This window comes from Leuciscus leuciscus (genome assembly GCF_965113295.1).
Source record: "Leuciscus leuciscus genome assembly, chromosome: 13".
Lineage (NCBI taxonomy): Eukaryota > Metazoa > Chordata > Actinopteri > Cypriniformes > Leuciscidae > Leuciscus > Leuciscus leuciscus.
The window spans coordinates 40,015,929-40,040,150 of NC_138737.1; the positions used below are offsets into that span (position 1 = coordinate 40,015,929).

Genomic DNA, 24,222 nt, shown 5'->3' on the forward strand with positions numbered 1-24,222 from the left:
ACTTTGCCATAAAAACCCGTGCAAATTCAAGAAAATGCTTTTTTAATAGCTGTCCACTGTAGTGACCACTATGCGTGAAAGGGTTAACAAACACTTGTCGCCACCTACTGGTGAAACAATGTAATCGAGAAATGCGTTATTTTAAGTGCCAAGTTTCTATCAAAAACTTATTTACTCTATTTTGATCGCTACTGTGGACATCAGTGTTCATATTTTAAATGTTAACTTTTATCTCAGAACTTCTATGATAATTTTAACTATTGCATCACAGAAATAATGATGCTATGAGGTTGAAAAGACTGTTTGTAAAGCTGTTTCATGACGACACAGCTTTGAATGTTGCGATATGATTTTATCAAAGGTTTAACAGACAGACAAATTGGAAGATGGGTGTTTGAATCGAGATCACAGTCTTTTAAAGACTAATCGCGCAGCTCTACTGTATTAACTCTCTCTCAGCATATGAGCAGCGCGAGGGCAACTCAGTGCATTCAGTCTCACGTCTCTTCCACGCGTCCACTTAACAGGGATATTACGTCACTCAACACTCATAGATAATGACACATTTCATCCTCTGTTGGAACAAAAGTGGCTAACTTCTGTCAAGCTCGTCTATAAGCAAGGACAAAAATAAAGCAATTGAATTAATATCGATTCTGGTATAAAAAAATACTTGTTTGTAAACAAATGATTATGACATTTAGAAAAATGTAGCATTGGTGCATGTTGATTCAGAGTTTGCATCATCTGAAGTCTTCACCACAGACAGTAGGCTATAAGAAAGGTCTTCACAGGAGTTGGCGTTCTCTCTTCACTGGTGTTGGGTAAAGGAGAGAGACAACTATTTCTGCAAGTTGGGAATAGTCTGCATTTGTTCAGAAGTATGTGCACTGGCATGGCACCGGTCCTGATGTGGAGACAATTCTGAGTAGTCTGGAAACTGTAGCTATTCCTAAACTTTTACGGGTTGTTCCAATCCGAATTGATTAGTATTTTTCCAGTCATCAACAACTGAAAACACATTACTTTCAAACTTGCACAGGCACAAATAATGTTTTGCATTGCTTTCTCACAGTCAAACCACAGAAGACCAACATATTGTTAAATAAATCACAATTCAAATCTAATATGTCACTGAAGTTTCTCATCATGTACATGAGCTGATTAACTGTGTTGTATGTCAACATGAATTACTACTCTTACCCCATACTGGCTTTTTCATTGAGATCATTTCCCATTTCCTTTTAACAGAAAACAGATAAACATACATTTTGTTATTTAAAACAAATTAAAAGTAATTTGTTTTCTTTTTTTTCTCTTTAATGTGAAAAAATAAATAAACTTTCAATACCTGCATTCCTGTATGAACAGAACGGAGACAAAATTATTCTTCATTTAATCAACATTATATTACTCACTGCATCACCATATTTTTTCTAATTGTAGCAAATATAGTGTATATGAATGATTGTCAAAAAGTATTCCAGCTCCATGACTGTATTTTAATTTTTATTATATTTTTGGCTGAATTTACAAAGAAATTATATGAAAAACAACTCTATATCTCATACTACAAAAACGTTCTGAACAAATTGATTAAAGCTTACCTGACTGACGAGATTGTCTCTTCTTTAGAATATGTTTGATAAGGACACTTATTACTGTAATTGTTATTAAAGTAACTATAACACTAACAGCAATGGCTGTAACATCAGGGAGATTTCCACATTCACTGTCAGACGACTGTGTTCCTGGATGTATTTCAGTAAGTCCCAATGCTTTACATCTGTGAATAATATCCAGGATCAGATGAAAAATGATGAGCAACAGCACACACACCAACAGCACACACACACCAACAGCAGCACACACCAACAGCACACACACACCAACAGCAGCACACACCAACAGCAGCACACACCAACAGCACACACACACCAACAGCAGCACACACCAACAGCACACACACCAACAGCACACACACACCAACAGCACACACACACCAACAGCAGCACACACCAACAGCACACACACCAACAGCAGCACACACCAACAGCACACACACACCAACAGCAGCACACACCAACAGCACACACACCAACAGCACACACACACCAACAGCAGCACACCCCAACAGCAGCAGCACACACACCAACAGCAGCACACCCCAACAGCAGCAGCACACACACACCAACAGCAGCACACACACCAACAGCACACACACACCAACAGCACACACACACCAACAGCACACACACACCAACAGCACACACACACCAACAGCAGCAGCAGCACACACACCAACAGCAGCACACACCCCAACAGCAGCGCACACCCCAACAGCAGCGCACACCCCAACAGCAGCACACACCCCAACAGCAGCCCACACCCCAACAGCAGCCCACCCCCCAACAGCAGCACACCCCCCAACAGCAGCACACCCCCCAACAGCAGCACACCCCCCAACAGCAGCACACCCCCCAACAGCAGCACACACCCCAACAGCAGCACACACCCCAACAGCAGCACACCCCAACAGCAGCACACCCCAACAGCAGCGCACACACCAACAGCAGCACACCCCAACAGCAGCGCACACCCCAACAGCAGCACACACCCCAACAGCAGCACACACCCCAACAGCAGCACACACCAACAGCAGCGCACACACCAACAGCAGCACACCCCAACAGCAGCGCACACCCCAACAGCAGCGCACACCCCAACAGCAGCGCACACCCCAACAGCAGCGCACACCCCAACAGCAGCGCACACCCCAACAGCAGCGCACACCCCAACAGCAGCAGCACACACCAACAGCAGCGCACACACCAACAGCAGCGCACACACCAACAGCAGCGCACACCCCAACAGCAGCGCACACCCCAACAGCAGCACACCCCCCAACAGCAGCACACCCCAACAACAGCGCACACACCAACAACAGCGCACACACCAACAGCAGCAGCACACACCAACAGCAGCAGCACACCCCCCAACAGCAGCACACCCCCCAACAGCAGCACACCCCCCAACAGCAGCACACCCCACACCCCCCAACAGCAGCACACCCCCCAACAGCAGCACACACACCAACAGCAGCACACACCAACAGCACACACACACCAACAGCACACACACCAACAGCACACACACCAACAGCACACACACCAACAGCACACACACCAACAGCACACACACCAACAGCATCACACACACACCAACAGCAGCACACCCCAACAGCAGCAGCACACCAACAGCAGCACACACACACCAACAGCACACACACCAACAGCAGCACACACACACCAACAGCAGCACACCCCAACAGCAGCAGCACACACACCAACAGCAGCACACCCCAACACCAACAGCAGCACACCCCAACAGCAGCAGCACACACACACCAACAGCAGCACACACACACCAACAGCAGCACACACACCAACAGCAGCACACACACACCAACAGCAGCACACCCCAACAGCAGCAGCAGCACACACACCAACAGCAGCACACACACACCAACAGCAGCACACCCCCCAACAGCAGCACACACCCCAACAGCAGCACACACCCCAACAGCAGCACACCCCAACAGCAGCACACACCCCAACAGCAGCACACACCCCAACAGCAGCACACACCAACAGCAGCGCACACACCAACAACAGCGCACACACCAACAGCAGCACACCCCAACAGCAGCGCACACCCCAACAGCAGCGCACACCCCAACAGCAGCGCACACCCCAACAGCAGCGCACACCCCAACAGCAGCGCACACCCCAACAGCAGCGCACACCCCAACAGCAGCGCACACCCCAACAGCAGCGCACACCCCAACAACAGCGCACACACCAACAACAGCGCACACACCAACAGCAGCAGCACACACCAACAGCAGCACACCCCCCAACAGCAGCACACCCCCCAACAGCAGCACACCCCCCAACAGCAGCACACCCCCCAACAGCAGCACACACCCTAACAGCAGCACACACACCAACAGCAGCACACACACCAACAGCAGCACGCACCAACAGCAGCACACACACCAACAGCAGCACACCAGCAGCACACACACACACCAAAAGCAGCACACCCCAACAGCAGCAGCACACACACCAACAGCAGCACACCCCAACAGCAGCACACACCAACAGCAGCAGCACACACCAACAGCAGCACACACACACCAACAGCAGCAGCACACACCAACAGCAGCACACACACCAACAGCAGCAGCACACACCAACAGCAGCACACACACACCAACAGCAGCACACCCCAACAGCAGCACACACACACCAACAGCACACACCAACAGCAGCACACACACACACCAACAGCAGCAGCACACACCAACAGCAGCAGCACACACCAACAGCAGCACACACACACCAACAGCAGCAGCACACACCAACAGCAGCACACCCCAACAGCAGCAGCACACACACCAACAGCAGCACACCCCAACAGCAGCACACCCCAACAGCAGCACACCCCAACAGCAACAGCAGCAGCACACCAACAGCAGCAGCACACACACCAACAGCAGCACACCCCAACAGCAGCACACCAGCAGCACACACACCAACAGCAGCACACCCCAACAGCAGCACACACCAACAGCACACCAACAGCACACCAACAGCAGCAGCACACACCAACAGCAGCAGCACACACCAACAGCAGCACACACCCCAACAGCAGCACACACCCCAACAGCAGCACACACCCCAACAGCAGCACACACCCCAACAGCAGCCCACACCCCAACAGCAGCACACACCCCAACAGCAGCCCACACCCCAACAGCAGCCCACACCCCAACAGCAGCCCACACCCCAACAGCAGCACACCCCAACAGCAGCACACACCAACAGCAGCACACACCCCAACAGCAGCAGCACACCAACAGCAGCAGCACACCAACAGCAGCACACACCAACAGCACACACACCAACAGCAGCAGCACACCAACAGCAGCACACCCCAACAGCACACACACCAACAGCAGCACACACCCCAACAGCAGCAGCACACCAACAGCACACACACACCAACAGCAGCACACACACCAACAGCAGCACACACCAACAGCAGCAGCACACACACCAACAGCAGCAGCACACACCAACAGCAGCAGCAGCACACACCAACAGCAGCAGCACACACACCCCAACAGCAGCACACCCCAACAGCAGCCCACCCCAACAGCACACACACCAACAGCAGCAGCACACCAACAGCAGCAGCACACCAACAGCAGCAGCACACACACACCAACAGCAGCAGCACACACACACACCAACAGCAGCAGCACACACACACCAACAGCAGCAGCACACACACACCAACAGCAGCAGCAGCACACACACCAACAGCAGCAGCAGCACACCAACAGCAGCAGCACACACCAACAGCAGCACACACACACACCAACAGCAGCACACACACACACCAACAGCAGCAGCACACACCAACAGCAGCAGCACACACCAACAGCACACACCAACAGCAGCAGCACACACCAACAGCAGCAGCGCTAGGGTTGGGTACCGAAACCCGGTTCCAATAGGGAACCGGTTCCGACGTAAACGGTAGTAACCAGACCGAATAAGAACGCAACTTTCGGTGCCTGATTTCGATGCCTGACTTTTTTCACCGCCCCCTATAAAACATCTCGCGGCACGAATGATCCAATAACAAAACATCTCCAGTTAACCAGCAGAGCATTCATTTCGTTCGTTTGTTAAATAAGAGACCGATCTAGCGCTGAAAATTATTTTCTCTTGTGGCTCACGCTCACTGCACTCGTCTCGGACGCGCGCTTCAATACGTTGCAGATATCGATCTATTTATGAGGCGTCGTCTATATGAGTAACGTTATGTGCTTGGAGAGTTTGTGTGTGCGTGCTCGCGTCTCAGATGAGTATGTGCGCGAGTTTGTGTGTGTGTGTGTGCTCGCGTCTCAGATGAGCATGTGCGCGAGTTTGTGTGTGTGTGTGTGCTCGCGTCTCAGATGAGTATGTGCGCGAGTTTATGTGTGTGTGTGTGTTCGCGTCTCAGATGAGTATGTGCGCGGTTTGTGTGTGTGTGTGCGTGAGCGACTTTAAATGTGACGTTGTATGGCAAGCCAAGAGGCTCAGAAATACGCCATAGATGAATCGCGTTTAAAGCCAAACGCCGTAAAATACGGCGTTTTAAACCGTATTGGACGCCGTAAAATACGCCGTTGTAATTACAAACGCCGTAAAAGACGCGCGAAATACGTCAATGACGGCGTATTTGACGGCGTTTTAGTGTGCATGGAAAGCGCCGCTTTTTACGCCGTTCATCTCGCCATATGACGCCGTAAAAAACGCCGTTTTGGTTGCACAGAGCGCGCGCTATTTACGGTGTTTTGCTTATAGTATAATGAGACACGCCCACTGATTTCCACAGCCAGTAAGTTTGAACTGTTCTCTCCCAATCAATGATGAACTGAGTCAGACCAGACGAATTCAGCACGGATCATTTGTGGTAATCCAATTCGTATGCTTCCAAGGAATTATTAATTTTATGTTAATTATTAATATTAATCCAAGCTAAATAATAAACTGAAATTAAAGAAAATATTAAAGATCATTCAAATCAATAAAGCAAAATGAATAGGATTTTCACATTTTAAAATTTGAGCCGGAACATATGAACATGGGTGACACATGACTTGCCCGCTTGTTGTGCTAGTTGAGATTGCTGTTTGCCTCGATCGTTTCACTCAGGGAAAAAAATGTCAAAAAAACAGCAAAGTTTGCTTAAATTTTTCAAATACGCTGGCCAGTCAGATCCCAAACAAGCAAAAATCGTTTCCGCTGATCAAGAATGTGGAGACCATGGTGGACACAGCAGTAGTATCGACATATCTCGTTATTTCGAGATATTTCACATATTATGTCGAAATAACGAGATATTATGTTGATATAACATTATTATTAATAATAGCCTACATCTTTATTTGATTGTGCTGAATGCTGAATGTTGCGCTTGTTCAATTTAATAAAACTTTAATTGTGATCATTAAAATAACTGAATATTAAATATTTAGTGGCCAAGTTTTGCGCAGCTCCCCCTGTCAATGATCTAGCACCCCCTCAGCACATGCGTTAAAAATTCTCTGGCGCCGCCCCTGCAGAGAAGCTACGTAGGCAGTGTAATTTATTTTATTTTTTTTCCGTTACCTCCAACCCCCGTTTTGAGTCGCCGGATTGTTCAGACATTGTATCAGAATTATGGATAGAGTATAGAGCAGCACACCAACAGCAGCAGCACACCAACAGCAGCAGCACACCAGCAGCACACACCAACAGCAGCAGCACACACCAACAGCAGCAGCACACACCAACAGCAGCAGCACACACCAACAGCAGCAGCACACCAACAGCAGCAGCACACCAACAGCAGCAGCACACCACCAGCAGCAGCACACCAACAGCAGCAGCACACACCAACAGCAGCAGCACACACCAACAGCAGCAGCACACACCAACAGCAGCACACACACACCAACAGCAGCAGCACACCAACAGCAGCACACACACACCAACAGCAGCACACCAACAGCAGCAGCACACACACACCAACAGCAGCAGCACACCAACAGCAGCACACACCAACAGCAGCACACACCAACAGCAGCACACACCAACAGCAGCAGCACACACACCCCAACAGCAGCACACACCCCAACAGCACACACCAACAGCAGCAGCTGTGACAATTTCGTGACGAACCCGCACCTTTTAATTACGATCACATGAATGAACTGAAGTGACCAATCAGGAGACAGACAAAGAATGACGCAGAGGGTATGAAAAGGAAGCGGTAAGGAATTGAAGGAAGGGACGGTAAACGTAAAGACAGCAGGGGACTGACAGCAGACAGTCATAGCTCACGGTTCTCTTCATTCACTGCATGAATCTTTCGTCTGCTACTAAAGATCTGCGTGGAAGTGAATATTACCAGTAACGCGAGTGAGTCAAGTCAAGTCCAAACGTGGAACTTTACCAAACGCACACTGTTTCGAGTTGGTAGCCTACAGTCAACAGAGGGAACGAGCCAAAAGGGATTTAATCGCCGCATTTTTGGGAACCTTCAGACACCAGCTGCCGAGCGTTGCCTGTGTTAAAGCCTTACCTCAGGTACTCACTCCAAATCCATTCCACTCAAGCCCGAAAGTCTCCTCTGTGGCGTGGTGCATTCACGTTAGTGATAAACGCACATTACGTTACACACACACACACACACACACACACACACACACACACACACACACACTCACCATTGCTCATTCTAACTCTTTCAGGATACGCTCAGAGCGAGCGCTTTTCTTTTGTTCCTGTTTTGTATGATTTGAGCGTGACGATTTTGCATATGAGTGTAAATGTGATATCTTGAGTTATATTTTGCAAATCATGGACTATTGATTACTGCGAGCCTACAACACTCGATCTACATCAAAGACATTGTGATTCGTTATTGTAACCTCTGATGTGAGAAACGTATGTTTTTATTTTGGGTTTTGTTTGTTTTGTAAAAGAATAATATAAATATTTACCCTAAATCTTTCTTGTGGGATGTTTTGTGAAGAAGGGTATTGCTTATACAATTTGTTTTGTGTAACTGGTGGTTTATGAGCTATCCTGGTATAAATTATTATATGTGGTAGACCTTAATTCTACCTGGCGCCCGAATTAATTTAAAAATCCTTTTGCAAGGGCATGCCACCGTTACATAAGTGGCGCCCGAACAGGGACTTGAACGGATAATACTATATTTTGTTGTACCTTCAGATATTCTTATAATTGTGTGAGTCTATTATTTGATTTTGTGAATATAAATTTGAATGTTTTTGGGAAGATTGCATGACTTCTGTGAATAGTGTTAATGAATTGATAAGCTGAAATTTCTTCTTTTAACACTGCATTTGACATTTTTTTTTTGTTATCACTTGTCATAATTGTCATGTAAAGAAATTATTTTGTATTGCTACAACTGTGTGTTGCTGATTTTGGAACCAACTGTTATTTTTTAGCCCTATGATAAGTGTTTTTGATAAGTGGTTAAATGACAGACATCAAGGGTGTGGCTTCTAAGCTAATGGACAATTGAAGTGATTTTCTATGCTAGAAAATTTAATGTGTAGGCCTATTGGTAATTGCTGTGGGGAATCATTTGAAAATTGTGACTTGTGTGAGGGTGTGTGTATGTTAATATTTTTTTTTTTTTGTGATTACATACTCATCACACAGATTGAAAAACAATACCTTTATTGAACTTGTATACATTGACTGATATACACAATGCATATGGCCACAAAAACACCCTCCCCGTCCACTTTGGTGGATATTGAACCTCCTCCGGACATCCCTACGCCAAGTGGGCAACCGGGGCAACTGCAGAATGCGCAACGTTTCAGGCACCCACTGCCAAGCCCTTCCATTTTCTACTCCACACCCACACTGCCCCACAAACTTCCACAGGGATGGAATGTCCGTTTTGCTTCCACACCACCACCTGCTGAAAACCTTCTTGACCAAGGCCAAACCTGGGAGCAGGAGCTAGATCCTATGCATCTGTGCACCCCATCTGAAACTACTTCTCCAGAAATACAACATGGCTTACCTGGTTCCCTACCTGGTTTCTTTCCCACGCCTGGAAAAGAAATGCATCATCTTACTACACAACTACAAGGGAATTGGGATCGTCTATTTGAAAGTCAAACAAATCAAGAAAAGACTGTAAGTGAACTTACCTATGAAATAAAACAACTGACTTCTCACACTGGTGGGCAACTGGATGCTTTGACTGTAAAAATGGAGTCCAACCATCAGCAACTCTTCACCACCTTAACTGCAACAAAACAACAAGAAGAAACCGAGACTGATCAATTAATTAAAGCCATGAGACTGCTACTAACAGAGAAGCTACAAAAAACTGAAGCTACCATGTGTACTGAATTTCGCTTTATGGTGGAGCAACTACAACTGGAGTTACAGCAGGACATCAAGACCACCCAGCGAATTTTTCAAAAGGAGCATGAGCAACTCGCTGCAGAAGTTACCAAAGGTAACATCAAGATGAATGAACTAGACAGGAAGATAACTGAACTTCAACTTGAAATGAACAGCCTCAAAACAATCAAGGGGGATATAGAAAGGCAAAGTGAGTCCTCATCTACAACCCCACCTAACATACCTGCTGCACCAGTAGTAAGTCCAGCACATCTACTAACTCCTGCCATCAAAAGTGACCACTTAAGACTGACCTTTCCTACTTTTGGAAGATCATCTGATGACCCAGACCCGCTGCTATATCTAGCACGATGTCAAGACTTCCTAGCATTACACCCTCTTGCCGACATTGAAGCAACTTTTCGCACAGTCCTACATGGCACAGCACGGGACTGGTGGGAGGTCGCTAGATCTTCCATAACCACTTGGGATGAATTTAAAACTGCATTTCTTTCTGCTTTTCTGTCAGAAGATTATGAAGATGAGTTGGCAGAACGAGTCCGTACCCGAACACAAGGAGAAAAGGAGACCATTCGAGATTTTGCTTTTACATACAGAGCTCTCTGCAAACGGTGGAAACCAACCTTGACAGAAACTGAAGTGGTTAAATTGATTCTCAAAAACATAAAGCCTTACCTGGCCAGTCAGTTACGTAGTCGTGTCACAACAGTGGAAGAACTCGTAAAGTTGGGTCATCAACTGGAGAAGGACTACGAGCAACAACAGCAGTATGAAACTTGTGTGAGTAAACCATCATTCCCAGATGTGTCACAAAAGCCCACAAACAGAACTGCTGACAAACCATCTTCTGTACGATGCTGGAGATGTAAAGGATATCACGCACCTGGAAACTGTCCACATTATTCAGTCACTCCTGAGAATCCACAGCACCCACCTGGTAACAGAAGAGCATTTCAACCTCACAAACATGGTAGCCAACCAACCAGTAATGCTGTAACTGCTACAACCATACCTAAAATGAAAACAACCCCGAAATTACCTTCATCTCCATCTCCTATCATTCCGCCACAGTTAGTAGTGCCTGTCTGCATTGGTGTTTGGGCAGGAAAAGCTATTGTGGACACAGGAGCAAGTTATACTATGGTGCAGGAGGAGGTGTGGAAAAAACTTACCCCACATGAGAAACTGCAACCTTGGACTTTGGGACCTTTGTATCTGGCAAATGGAGAAGCTGAAGTTCCTTTAGGATGGATACATCAACAAATTAATATACATGATCATTCTTTTACTTTACCCATTGCTGTCCTTTCTTCCAAGGCCCTTGCCTATTCAGTAGTTTTGGGTTTGGACTTCATATTTTTTAGTGGCATGCAAATCAACGTCATTGACCGACAATACTTTTTCAAGTCAAATCCAGGAGAACAACATTTGTTTCAACCTGGAAATGCCAATGTGCCTGCAAGCAGCAAATCCCAACGACAAAGAAATGAAAGAAAGCTGCAGAGTCTGTCCTTACCAAGTTCTATACCTCCTCAATCCACACTTATGTTACCATCTCCTGAGATTACAGACTTAACTCTGATTGAAAAGGCTGTGAATGATGCCCACTTACCTCCTGATGGTAAACAGCAATTGCAGGAACTTCTAGAGAGGAACACTCAAGTATGCACACTTCAACTTGGTCGTACTGATGTTCTGAAACATTACATCTACACAAGTCAGCAAGTACCCATTAAACAGAAACCGTACCGCATGTCTCCTGTCAAGCAAGCTCTGGTAAAAGAACAACTGGAAGAGATGCTTAAGACAGGAATTGTGGAACCATCACACTCGGGTTGGGCTTCTCCAGTCGTTCTTGTCCCCAAGAAAGATGGCAGTATGAGATTCTGCGTGGATTACAGGAAGTTAAATGCCATTACCGAAACAGATGCTTACCCATTGCCAAACATTACAGAGATTCTCGAATCACTTTCAGGAGCAGCAATTTTTTCCACAATAGATCTCAACAGTGGTTATTGGCAAGTGGCCATGGACCCCTCAAGTAAACCAAAAACTGCCTTCATCACTCCTTCAGGACTTTTCCAATTTAACGTTATGCCTTTTGGGCTTAGGAACGCCCCCGCGACCTTCCAAAGGTTAATGGAGACGGTATTGGGAAAATTGCGAGGAGAACAGTGTTTTGTTTACATAGATGATATAATCATCTATTCATCAGACCTAAAACAGCATCTACAAGACATTCAAACTGTCTTCCATAAGCTACAAGAAGCAGGTTTGACCATCAACTTGAAAAAAAGTAAATTCTGCCTCCAAGAAATTTAATTCCTTGGTCATGTTGTGAACACTAAAGGCATTATGGCAGACCCAAGCAAAGTTGAGGCCATTCGGTCCTATCCAGTACCCACCAACCTTAAAGAGGTACAACGGTTTCTTGGACTAGCCGGATGGTACCATCGATTTGTGCCGAATTTTTCAAAAATTGCAGAACCCATAAATGCTCTGAAAAAGAAAGGGAAAACATTTCATTGGTCAGATAAATGTCAACAGGCATTTGAGCAGCTCAAGACATGTTTGTCTTCACCCCCCATTCTTGATCATCCAAATCTGCAGCATCCTTTCACAGTATACACAGACGCTAGTGGCACGGGCTTAGGGGCTGTGTTAACACAAAGAAAAGAGCAAGGAATGGAGGAAGTTATAGCTTATGCAAGCCGAAGCTTAAACCCAGCAGAAACTAACTACTCCGTCACCGAGAAAGAGTGTTTAGCAGTCATCTGGGCGTTAGAGAAGTGGCAACATTACCTTGAGTACAGGATGTTCACAGTTGTGACTGATCACTCTGCCCTTCAGTGGGTAATGTCCTCTCCTAAAACCACTGGTCGTCTCATCCGATGGGCCCTGCGTTTACAAAAGTTTGACTTTGTCATCGAATACAGAAAAGGAAAACTAAATGCAGCGCCAGATGCCCTTTCCAGAATGTCCAACTTACCTGCATGCACCTTGTTCACTAGTCTGAACAACGAAGTAGACTTCCCAATCACTGCTATGGACCTATGGGAAGAACAACATAAGGATCCTGAAATTCAAAAGATTTTCAAAGGAATAGCAGAGAATGAGCAAGCTACACCTGAACAATTTGAGATTGTTGAAGACAAGTTGTATCTCAAGACGCAACTGGCCAAAGGGCAAGTTCAGTACAGAATGTACTTACCTAAAAGCCTTATTCCTGAAATTCTTCAGCATTACCATTCACATCCTCTGAGTGGACATGGAGGTATTTTTAAAACCTACAAACGTCTACAGGATGTTGTCTTCTGGCCTAAGATGTGGACAGATGTCAAGAATTACGTTAAATGTTGTGAGAAGTGTCAAACCTACAAATATGACAATCGCAAACCTGCAGGCAAGTTACAAACTGTCACCACCACACGTCCTATGGAAATGTTAGGAGTGGACATTATGGGACCATTGCCTAGCAGCAGCCCACACCGTCACGAATACCTTCTAGTCTGTGTAGACTATTTCTCTCGGTGGGTTGAAATGTTCCCAATGCGTAAAGCAAATGCACAAACCATTGCTTTGATTCTCCGCAAGGAAATTCTTACCCGTTGGGGTGTGCCAGACTTCATCTTGTCCGATCGAGGAACACAATTCGTCTCATTACTTTTCAGAGAATTGTGTTCAAAATGGAACATTGCACAAAAATTAACGACAGCGTACCATCCACAAACGAACATGACCGAGAGAGTGAACCGCACCTTAAAATGTATGATTGCCTCTTACCTGGATGAAAACCACAAAAAATGGGACCAGTACATACCTGAGCTCCGTTTTGCTGTTAACTCCGCCATCCAAGAGAGTATTGGAATGTCACCTGCAGAACTGCAACTAGGCCGAAAGCTCCAAGGTCCAATGGACAAACGGTTCCGATCTCAAGGAAACAACCTCTCACCATCTGATCCATCTTACGATGTTGTAAACCACATAGCTCAGCTAAAGGAAAGAGCTAAAGAGAATTGCATACGAGCGAAAAAACGGCAACTGCGAAACTATAATAAAAACAGACGAGAAGTCTTGTTCAAGGAACAAGATCGCGTCTGGCTGAGGAACTTTCCACAATCCAGCGCCCAACAAAGTTTCAGTGCCAAATTAGCACCCAAGTGGAAAGGGCCTTACAGAGTAATCAAGCAGATGGGTCCAAATAATTATCAAATCGTTTTGGAATCTACGGGCGAAGATGTTAGAGTTACTCACGTCTGTAATCTGAAACCATGCTACCCCAACGCTGCTGATTTGGAGTTATATGGTAAACAAAGACTCCAGGAAATCTTTCAAGAATCCTTAGATGAGGATACAGAATTCCGGGGATTTTAAAGCATATGACTCTCACAACCTTGAGGTTGTTTTTTTCCAGCGGGGGGGAATGTGACAATTTCGTGACGAACCCGCACCTTTTAATTACGATCACATGAATGAACTGAAGTGACCAATCAGGAGACAGACAAAGAATGACGCAGAGGGTATGAAAAGGAAGCGGTAAGGAATTGAAGGAAGGGACGGTAAACGTAAAGACAGCAGGGGACTGACAGCAGACAGTCATAGCTCACGGTTCTCTTCATTCACTGCATGAATCTTTCGTCTGCTACTAAAGATCTGCGTGGAAGTGAATATTACCAGTAACGCGAGTGAGTCAAGTCAAGTCCAAACGTGGAACTTTACCAAACGCACACTGTTTCGAGTTGGTAGCCTACAGTCAACAGAGGGAACGAGCCAAAAGGGATTTAATCGCCGCATTTTTGGGAACCTTCAGACACCAGCTGCCGAGCTTTGCTTGTGTTAAAGCCTTACCTCAGGTACTCACTCCAAATCCATTCCACTCAAGCCCGAAAGTCTCCTCTGTGGCGTGGTGCATTCACGTTAGTGATAAACGCACATTACGTTACACACACACACACACAGACACACACACACACACACACACACTCACCATTGCTCATTCTAACTCTTTCAGGATACGCTCAGAGCGAGCGCTTTTCTTTTGTTCCTGTTTTGTATGATTCGAGCGTGACGATTTTGCATATGAGTGTAAATGTGATATCTTGAGTTATATTTTGCAAATCATGGACTATTGATTACTGCGAGCCTACAACACTCGATCTACATCAAAGACATTGTGATTCGTTATTGTAACCTCTGATGTGAGAAACGTATGTTTTTATTTTGGGTTTTGTTTGTTTTGTAAAAGAATAATATAAATATTTACCCTAAATCTTTCTTGTGGGATGTTTTGTGAAGAAGGGTATTGCTTATACAATTTGTTTTGTGTAACTGGTGGTTTATGAGCTATCCTGGTATAAATTATTATATGTGGTAGACCTTAATTCTACCTGGCGCCCGAATTAATTTAAAAATCCTTTTGCAAGGGCGTGCCACCGTTACAGTGCATATTCATTACCGCGATTTATCGCACTACCGAATACCGGCACATGTCTAGCACACACCAACAGCAGCACACCAACAGCAGCAGCACACACACACCAACAGCAGCAGCACACCAACAGCAGCACACACCAACAGCAGCACACACCAACAGCAGCACACCAACAGCAGCAGCACACACACCCCAACAGCAGCACACACCCCAACAGCACACACCAACAGCAGCAGCACACCAACAGCAGCAGCACACCAGCAGCACACACCAACAGCAGCAGCACACACTAACAGCAGCAGCACACACCAACAGCAGCAGCACACCAACAGCAGCAGCACACACCAACAGCAGCAGCACACCAACAGCAGCAGCACACCACCAGCAGCAGCACACCACCAGCAGCAGCAGCAGCAGCACACCAACCGCAGCACACACCAGCAGCAGCACACCAACAGCAGCAGCACACCAACAGCAGCAGCACACCAACAGCAGCAGCACACACCAACAGCAGCAGCACACACCAACAGCAGCAGCAGCACACACCAACAGCAGCACACCACCAGCAGCAGCACACCACCAGCAGCAGCACACCACCAGCAGCAGCACACACCAACAGCACACCCCAACAGCACACCCCAACAGCAGCACACGTCAACAGCAGCACACGTCAACAGCAGCAACACACCCCAACAGCAACACACACCCCAACAGCAGCACACACCCCAACAGCAGCACACACCCCAACAGCAGCACACACCCCAACAGCAGCACACACCCCAACAGCAGCACACACCCCAACAGCAGCACACACCCCAACAGCAGCACACACACACACCAACAGCAGCACACTCACCAACAGCAGCACACACCCCAACAGCACACACCAACAGCAGCAGCACACCAACAGCAGCAGCACACCACCAGCAGCAGCACACCACCAGCAGCAGCACACCACCAGCAGCAGCACACCAACAGCAGCAGCACACCAACAGCAGCAGCACACCAACAGCAGCAGCACACACCAACAGCAGCAGCACACACCAACAGCAGCCCACACCAACAGCAGCACACACCAACAGCAGCACACACCAACAGCAGCACACACCAACCAACAGCACACACCAACCAACAGCACACACACACCACCAACAGCAGCAGCACACCAACCAACAGCACACACACACCACCAACAGCAGCAGCACACCAACAGCAGCAGCACACACACACCAACAGCAGCAGCACACCAACCAGCAGCACACCAACAGCAGCAGCACACACACACCAACAGCAGCAGCACACACACACCAACAGCAGCAGCACACCCACACCAACAGCAGCAGCACACCAACCAACAGCACACACACACACCAACAGCACACACACACAAACAGCACACACACACACCAACAGCAGCAGCACACACACCAACAGCAGCAGCACACACACCAACAGCAGCAGCACACACACACACACCAACAGCAGCAGCACACCAACAGCAGCAGCACACACACCAACAGCAGCAGCACACACACCAACAGCAGCAGCACACACACCAACACCAACAGCAGCACACACACCAACAGCAGCAGCACACCAACAGCAGCAGCACACACACCAACAGCAGCACACACACCAACAGCGCACACCAACAGCAGCAGCACACACACCAACAGCGCACACCAACAGCGCACACCAACAGCAGCAGCACACACCCCAACAGCAGCACACACACACCAACAGCAGCAGCACACCAACAGCAGCAGCACACACACAGCAGCAGCACACACACACCAACAGCAGCAGCACACACACACCAACAGCAGCAGCACACACACACCAACAGCAGCAGCACACACACACCAACAGCAGCAGCACACACACACCAACAGCAGCAGCACACCAACAGCAGCAGCACACCAACAGCAGCAGCACACACCCCAACAGCAGCACACACACCCCAACAGCAGCACACACACCCCAACAGCAGCACACACACCCCAACAGCAGCACACACACCCCAACAGCAGCACACACACCCCAACAGCAGCACACACACCCCAACAGCAGCACACACACCCCAACAGCAGCACACACACCCCAACAGCAGCACACACACCCCAACAGCAGCACACACACCCCAACAGCAGCACACACACCCCAACAGCAGCAGCAGCACACACACACCAACAGCAGCAGCACACACACCAACAGCAGCACACACCAACAGCAGCACACACCAACAGCAGCACACACCAACAGCAGCACACACCAACAGTATAAGAGAACACTTACTTTGTGTGTGGTTTACAGGATGATAAAGTGCCATCTGAATATGTGTCAGCTGTACAGTCAGCACATACTGTATCTGTGGAGCCAGTGCCTGTAGACAATAGACATATAGTTACATAAAAGATATTGTGTGTTTTTTAAACACTCTTGTTTCCTTAACTGCAACTAATGCAGCACAGATTACAATAAACAGCATTTCATGCACTGTCCATGCATCTTTATATAATGTGATCATTTACCTGCTTGTCTGATGTATTGTCCAGGTCTGCATTCAGAGTGTTGCACAGCGGATCTACAGGTGTGTTTATATAGATCAGTGCAGAAGAATCTTTCCAGTGGCTCACACACAGCATCTGATGACCGAGTGCAGGCTTTACTCACTCTTAACCCTCGCTCTAAGATAGAAATGTGTCAGCAGAAACCATATTACATTAGTTACTGTCAGGAACAGTTACCCATGAGCAACTAGCTTTCATCTCTTTAGATGCTAAATCACCAGCATTAAATTATAACAACTTTTTTTAATTTTCAGATGAACACATTTAAAGGGGGAAACACTCACTTAAATCACACTCTGTACATTCAAAGCATTCTGATAAGTCGTTGGGTTCATCAATATAAGTGGATTCAGGGCATGAAACACAAGTTGTGCTGGTATCTTCTGCACAGGCCCAATAAACACGGTTTCCTAAAAAGCAGCACATAACATTTGGTATTAATTTTTACATTTGGTGGTAATTAATTACCACCAAATTAAACATTTGGTGGTAATTAATTTTCCATCTCATAATTTTCAACAGAAATCACTTAATAATGAGATGGAAAATGCACTGTCAGGGTATTCTGACTTTCTAATTTATTTTATTTTTTTCTAACCAAACAAATGCTTTTATGCCGAAGAATATATTCATTAATGCAGAATAAAGCAGATTATCATCACTGAAGTAATAAGTTCACAAACTTGTAGTAAAAAAACATTGATAAAGAATAAAAAAAAAACATAAAAAGTTAGAAACTTTTCAATTATACACATTGTGTAAAATCTGTAAACTATATGGTATAACGTCTTACCAGGAGCACACATTGGACAGCATCGGCCATTTATCTCATATTCAGCACGATCACATTGACAAAAGCACAGTTCATAGTTAAGTGGAACAATAACAGTAATGAGAAGAGTAATCCTTAAAGTGGTCATGTCACATGAATGTCCTCAGCCTTCACAGTAGCGGTGTCGTTCACTGCATGGTCTGATGCTGACGGTAGGACTCAAGACAGCAGTTCAGAAACTCAGATCTAGTGCAGGTTGTATTTCCCACAAGCATCTTGCAGACATATCCATTCTCTGTCAAACAAACTATAAAAAGAAAGAAAAACAAGAACAAGAAATTAATAAGCTCACTGTGAACTTTATTGGCAGTACATTTGGCTGTTTCTTCAAATAAAATCACTTTTGTCTGGATAATATTAAGGAAATAAAGCTCTCATTAGTTTACTGGTCTACTGTGGACCTGCATCAAATTCCATCATTTTTAAAATTTTCCTTAAAACATCAAAAACATTTCCACCACAGTGGGTTAGGGCTAACCTAACCCTAACCCATTTTTAAACATTTCGAGGAATAAAATAAACAAATCGTTGTTTGTTTTGCTATAGGTTCAGTATTCTAAATGCAGAGTCTTAAAAAAATAAAAAATAAAAATCATAATAAATAATAGTATGGAATAAATAAACATAATAATTCTTATTTTGTTATCATGGCATTAACCTCCTAAGACCCGAGCTTTGGTTTGGCGTGCATTTTAGATTTCTTCTAGCTTTTTAGGGTTAGGAGGGACCAATAAATATAATAACCAGAAATTATCTTTGAACATGAAGCACTTTTTGAAAAAAATGATGTCCACATATGTGGACACCGGGTCTGTATTCACAGAAAAAAAATCAATACACCATTGTGTAACAAAGTGCAAATCTCTTTTATTTACAGCCAGTGCCTGAACATTTTTCGTTGTTACTCTTGTATAACTTCTGAACATACATACATACATCTTCCGCTTATCCGGGGCCGGGTCGCAGGGGCAGCAGTCTAAGCAGAGATGCCCAGACTTCCCTCTCTCTAGACACTTCCTCCAGCTCTTCCGGGGGGACGCCGAGGCGTTCCCTGGCCAGCTGGATGACATAGTCCCTCCAGCGTGTCCTAGGTCTTCCCCGGGGTCTCCTCCCAGTGGGACCTGCCCGGAACACCTTCCCGGAAAGGTGTCCAGGAGGCATCTGGAACCTCAGCTGACCCCTCATGATGTGGAGGAGCAGCGGCTCTACTCTGAGCTCCTCCTGAGTGACCGAGCTTCTCACCCTATCTCTAAAGGATCGCCTAGCCAGCCTGTGGAGAAAGCTCATTTTGGCCGCCTGTATCCGGGATCTTGTCCTTTCGGTCATGACCCACAGCTCATGACCCACAACTCAGCCCAGGTGAGTTGGATCCGAAAATTTAGCTGGGGCCCCACCCTGGAGCCAGGCCTGGGGTTGGGGATCGTATGAGAGTGCCTGGTGGCCGGGCATCCCCCCATGGGGTCCAACCGGGCTCAGCCTGAAGAAGCGATGTGGGGCCGCCCTCCCGTGGGCTCACCACCTGTAGGAGGGACCGTAAGGGGCCGGTGCTTAGAGGATCGGGCGGCAGTCGAAGGCGGGGGCCTCGACGACCCGATCCCTGGAGGGGTGCTGGAAAGTGCTCCGACTGGGGACTCTGTCGTTCTACTTGGGGACTTCAACGCCCTTGTGGGCAGTGACAGTGACACCTGGTGGGGCGTGATTGGGAGGAACGCGATCTGAACCCGAGCTGTGTTCTGTCATTGGACTTCTGTGCTAGTTACAGCTTGTCCATAACGAACACCATGTTCAAGCATAAGGGTGTCCATCAGTGCACGTCCCAGACAGCAACATAGTGTCGGCCCAGATCCGGCCCACATCTGGACCGTGTGGAATCCACATGAACCAGATTTGGGCCAGATCTGGGCTGATACTATGTTGCTGTCTGGGGTGGCACCAGGACACCCTAGGCCAGAGGCCGAAGATCGACTTTGTGGTCGTTTCATCTGACCTGCGGCCGTATGTCTTAGACACTCTGGTAAAGAGAGGGGCGAGCTGTCAACTGATCACCACTTCTGAACATTGATATGGAAAAACTAAATTTATCAAAATAAAAAAAAATATCCAAAACAAAAGTGAGCAAGAGTGTGTGTGTGCGCGAGTGAGTGAGCGTGTGCGATCGCGAGTGAGCAAGAGTGTGTGTGTGTGTGTGTGCGCGCGATCGCGAGTGAGCAAGAGAGTGAGTGAGTGTGTGTGTGTGTGTGTGTGTGTGTGTGTGTGTGTGTGTGTGTGTGTGTGTGTGTGTGTGTGTGTGTGTGTGTGTGTGTGTGTCTGTGTGTGTGTCTGTGTGTGTGTCTGTGTCTGTGTCTGTACGCGAGTGAGTGAGCAAGTGTGTGTGTGCGCGCGCGATCGCGAGTGGTGTGTGTGTGTGTGCGCGAGTGAGTGAGCGTGTGTGTGTGTGTGTGCGATCGCGAGTGAGCAAGAGAGAGAGTGTGTGTGTGTGTGTGAGATCGGGAGTGAGCAAGAGAGAGTGTGTGTGCGCGCGATCGCGAGTGTGTGTGTGTGTGTGTGTGTGTGCTCGAGAGTGTGCAGGGCTCGCAAAATCGCCTGCCCGACGTCCCGGGGCTATATTGTTTTCGATTCGGGCTACCAAAATGTATAACCGGCCTGCCCAACGGGCTATCTGAAATACTGTTCGCTTAAGTCTTGTTATAATCAGATTCAGCGCGTTCTTCATCTTCAATCCGCAGTGGCTCCGAGCAGAGCGCACGTCAGAAACAGAGGACAGGGTGTGTGTGTGTGTGTGTGTGTGTGTTCATCTGAATCTCATTGGTCTGTCAATGTCAGAATATTTGAGATGACCAATCAAATCAAAGTAGGCGGGCTTTATATACACAGAAGCTTCTGAGCGCGAATTTGAGCAGAGCGACTCGCTTTAGTTTACGGTCAAGTGCGAGATAAGATGTAAGTAAACTAAACATTTCATATTTGACAGTTTTTTAGGTCATAAATGTGAAACGAATGACAAAAATGATCAGACAAACGAATATACTTTTGTCGAATTTCGCCATTTTGAACTGAAAATAGGCCTATGTAACGTGACTAATAATTAGTTTGCTGTCATTGTGAGGGGACATTAACAGAGCATTAACAAAGCCGTTTTCATGTTGGGCACAAGATTAATAATGAATGTGTACGTATTGAGAATTAATATACAATTTGTAGCCTTCAGTAAATTAAAGTTCAGCTTTAGGAGGGGAAGAGACAGGGCAAGATGAGGAGACTGAGAGAAAAAGAAAGAGTGATGGATAAGAAGTGAGAGCAGGTATTGACAAATAATCTACTGCCCACTGACGTTGTTTTAAAGCTATTTCTTATCCTTTTTTTGGCCTTAAAATGTCTTGAAATGGACAAAAAATTGAAAAATTGAACCCCCTAATAACCTTAAATGCAGGACCTCTTTGATTATAAAGCCCTGTCTACGGCCCTGTATTAGGAATAAGATCAATAATGAATGTGTACATACTGTGAATGAATTTAATAAACTTAGGCTACCTAGCTTTCCTAGTAGCTTTCAGTAAATTAATGCGTCTGAGAAAATGATTCATAAATCAACCTATCAGATGACCCTATGTTTACTTCACTGACAGACAAAAATGAAAAGCCTATATCAGTCAAAGCTCAGCTTTAGGAGGGGAAGACAAAGAGAATATGAGTGTGATGCTGATGAGGAGAGAAAAATAATCAGCTGCCCACTTACATGGTTTTAAAGCTATTGTTATCCATTTTTTTTGGCCTTCAAAACATCTTAAAATGCACATATGTAGATCAGAGAAATAAAAATTTTCTCGAACCCCCCTGACTGAGTATGAGTGAGTATTAGACCCTAAACTAAAGTGTTACTTTTTAAAATGTTTTTATCATACCCTCATTGGGGGCTAAGTCACAGACATGACTGATTCATGTTCCATACTTGTCACACACATTTCAGTTCAGTCAGAACCAGATGCATATTTGTTGATATTTTGTGTTTTGAAAAAGTTTTTGATTCATTGTTTTGACTCCTAACCAATTTTCTACATTGAAAATTGTCTTTTTATCTGGGCTAGTAAAATTCATTTCGGGCTACCAAAATCTGAAGAGTGCCTGCCCGAAGGGCTACCAGAGATTTAGAAATTTTGCGAGCCCTGGTGTGAGTAAATGTGCGTCACGAAGCTCAGTGCAACTACAAATTTTAATTTTTTTGCAAGCATTCTTATACAGTTTCATCGAAGTTAAGTCCCATTGTCCACATATGTGGACATCAAATTTAGCAGCCTAGTAAATCTTTCCTGTTACAAAAGTTTGTCAAATGTGCATGCCATTTTAATCATACAACACTATTATGCATAACTTAACAAGAATCAACAATGAAATGTTATTACATTTTTTACCTTGTGGACGTTTTGGTCTGATGTGCCTGCGTGACATTTCGCCTGTGTTCTCCGCCATCTTGACATTATTTATGTTACATTTTTTTCTCTCCTGACACCACCAGATGGCAGTATAAGTGTCCTCGTTTGTGAAAAACATGTTCCAGTTACACAGAATTAAGTATTATGATTATGCCGCACACAGCCAAAAATGTGATGTCCACGTATGTGGACACGGGGTCGTAGGAGGTTAAGTATATCACCAAATCAAGTTTTTATAAAACTGCACATAAGAAGCAAAAAAACATAAATTAAACCATGAAAACAAGTGGGAGGAGCAAAAGGCAAAAATACTTTAAAAGTTAGACCTTTAGTCAAAATGTGAACGAAATTTAGAGATAGTATAGAACTAGATCAAAGCGACTCATAAAAGATAAAGGCACACATTTATATAATTTGGTCAGTTCGACTGCCTTTAAAATACGGACAACAAAAGCCTATGTTGTGCCGTGATTATTTAGGCTAGTAGTTCAAAGCTCCAGGTCAGCTGCAGATTTTCCTTTTTAATAAAGCTAAAACTAACTAAAACTACTTACCTTCTGAAAGGCTATATATATTCACGTCTGTTTCTTTCACATCACAGCACTGGTCGGAGAGGATTCGTCGAAAAATAGGCCGCAGTAAGTTATTGTCAGTACCTGACATTAGATAGACAGTAAAAGAAAAGTACCTGACACAGGTGTGGCCACTTTTACTGTCTATGGTGGTCACATGACAAACTGGATGTCGTCCATGATGTCGTCGGCTGCATTTACAACAGGAAGTTGGTCGTATGAATAATACTTGTAATTGTGATTTTAAATGATCAATTCAAATTATAATAGGCCTATATACTTATTATATACTAAATATATGTAGGCTATATTATTTTGTATTCATAACCAGGTTTAGAAGATAGGAATAATATAAAGCAAGTCATAAA

At 45.7% G+C, this 24,222-nt stretch overlaps 1 protein-coding gene and 1 long non-coding RNA gene across 4 annotated transcripts; both read right to left on the minus strand.

The window, feature by feature from the left end:
• Positions 1-1,350: 1,350 nt before the first annotated feature.
• LOC309513058 (tumor necrosis factor receptor superfamily member 14-like) lies at positions 1,351-23,978 on the minus strand. Its single transcript, XM_082188850.1, has 6 exons — positions 23,837-23,978; positions 18,814-19,099; positions 18,305-18,430; positions 17,982-18,137; positions 17,746-17,833; positions 1,351-1,786 (listed from the first exon to the last, which is right to left on the minus strand). The coding sequence occupies exons 2-6, from the start codon at positions 18,938-18,940 to the stop codon at positions 1,597-1,599; spliced, it is 687 nt and encodes a 228-aa protein (XP_082044976.1). The 5' UTR covers positions 18,941-19,099; positions 23,837-23,978; the 3' UTR covers positions 1,351-1,596.
• On the minus strand, positions 9,298-11,522 carry LOC309513075. Of its 3 annotated transcripts, none has more exons than XR_014211273.1 (4): positions 11,059-11,522; positions 10,903-10,953; positions 10,695-10,768; positions 9,298-9,897 (listed from the first exon to the last, which is right to left on the minus strand). It is a non-coding gene; the product is annotated as an uncharacterized lncRNA (long non-coding RNA). The 3 variants fall into 3 exon arrangements; XR_014211274.1 differs by having other exon boundaries at positions 9,298-9,699; positions 9,800-9,897; positions 10,903-11,522; XR_014211275.1 differs by having other exon boundaries at positions 10,903-11,522.
• Positions 23,979-24,222: the final 244 nt, after the last annotated feature.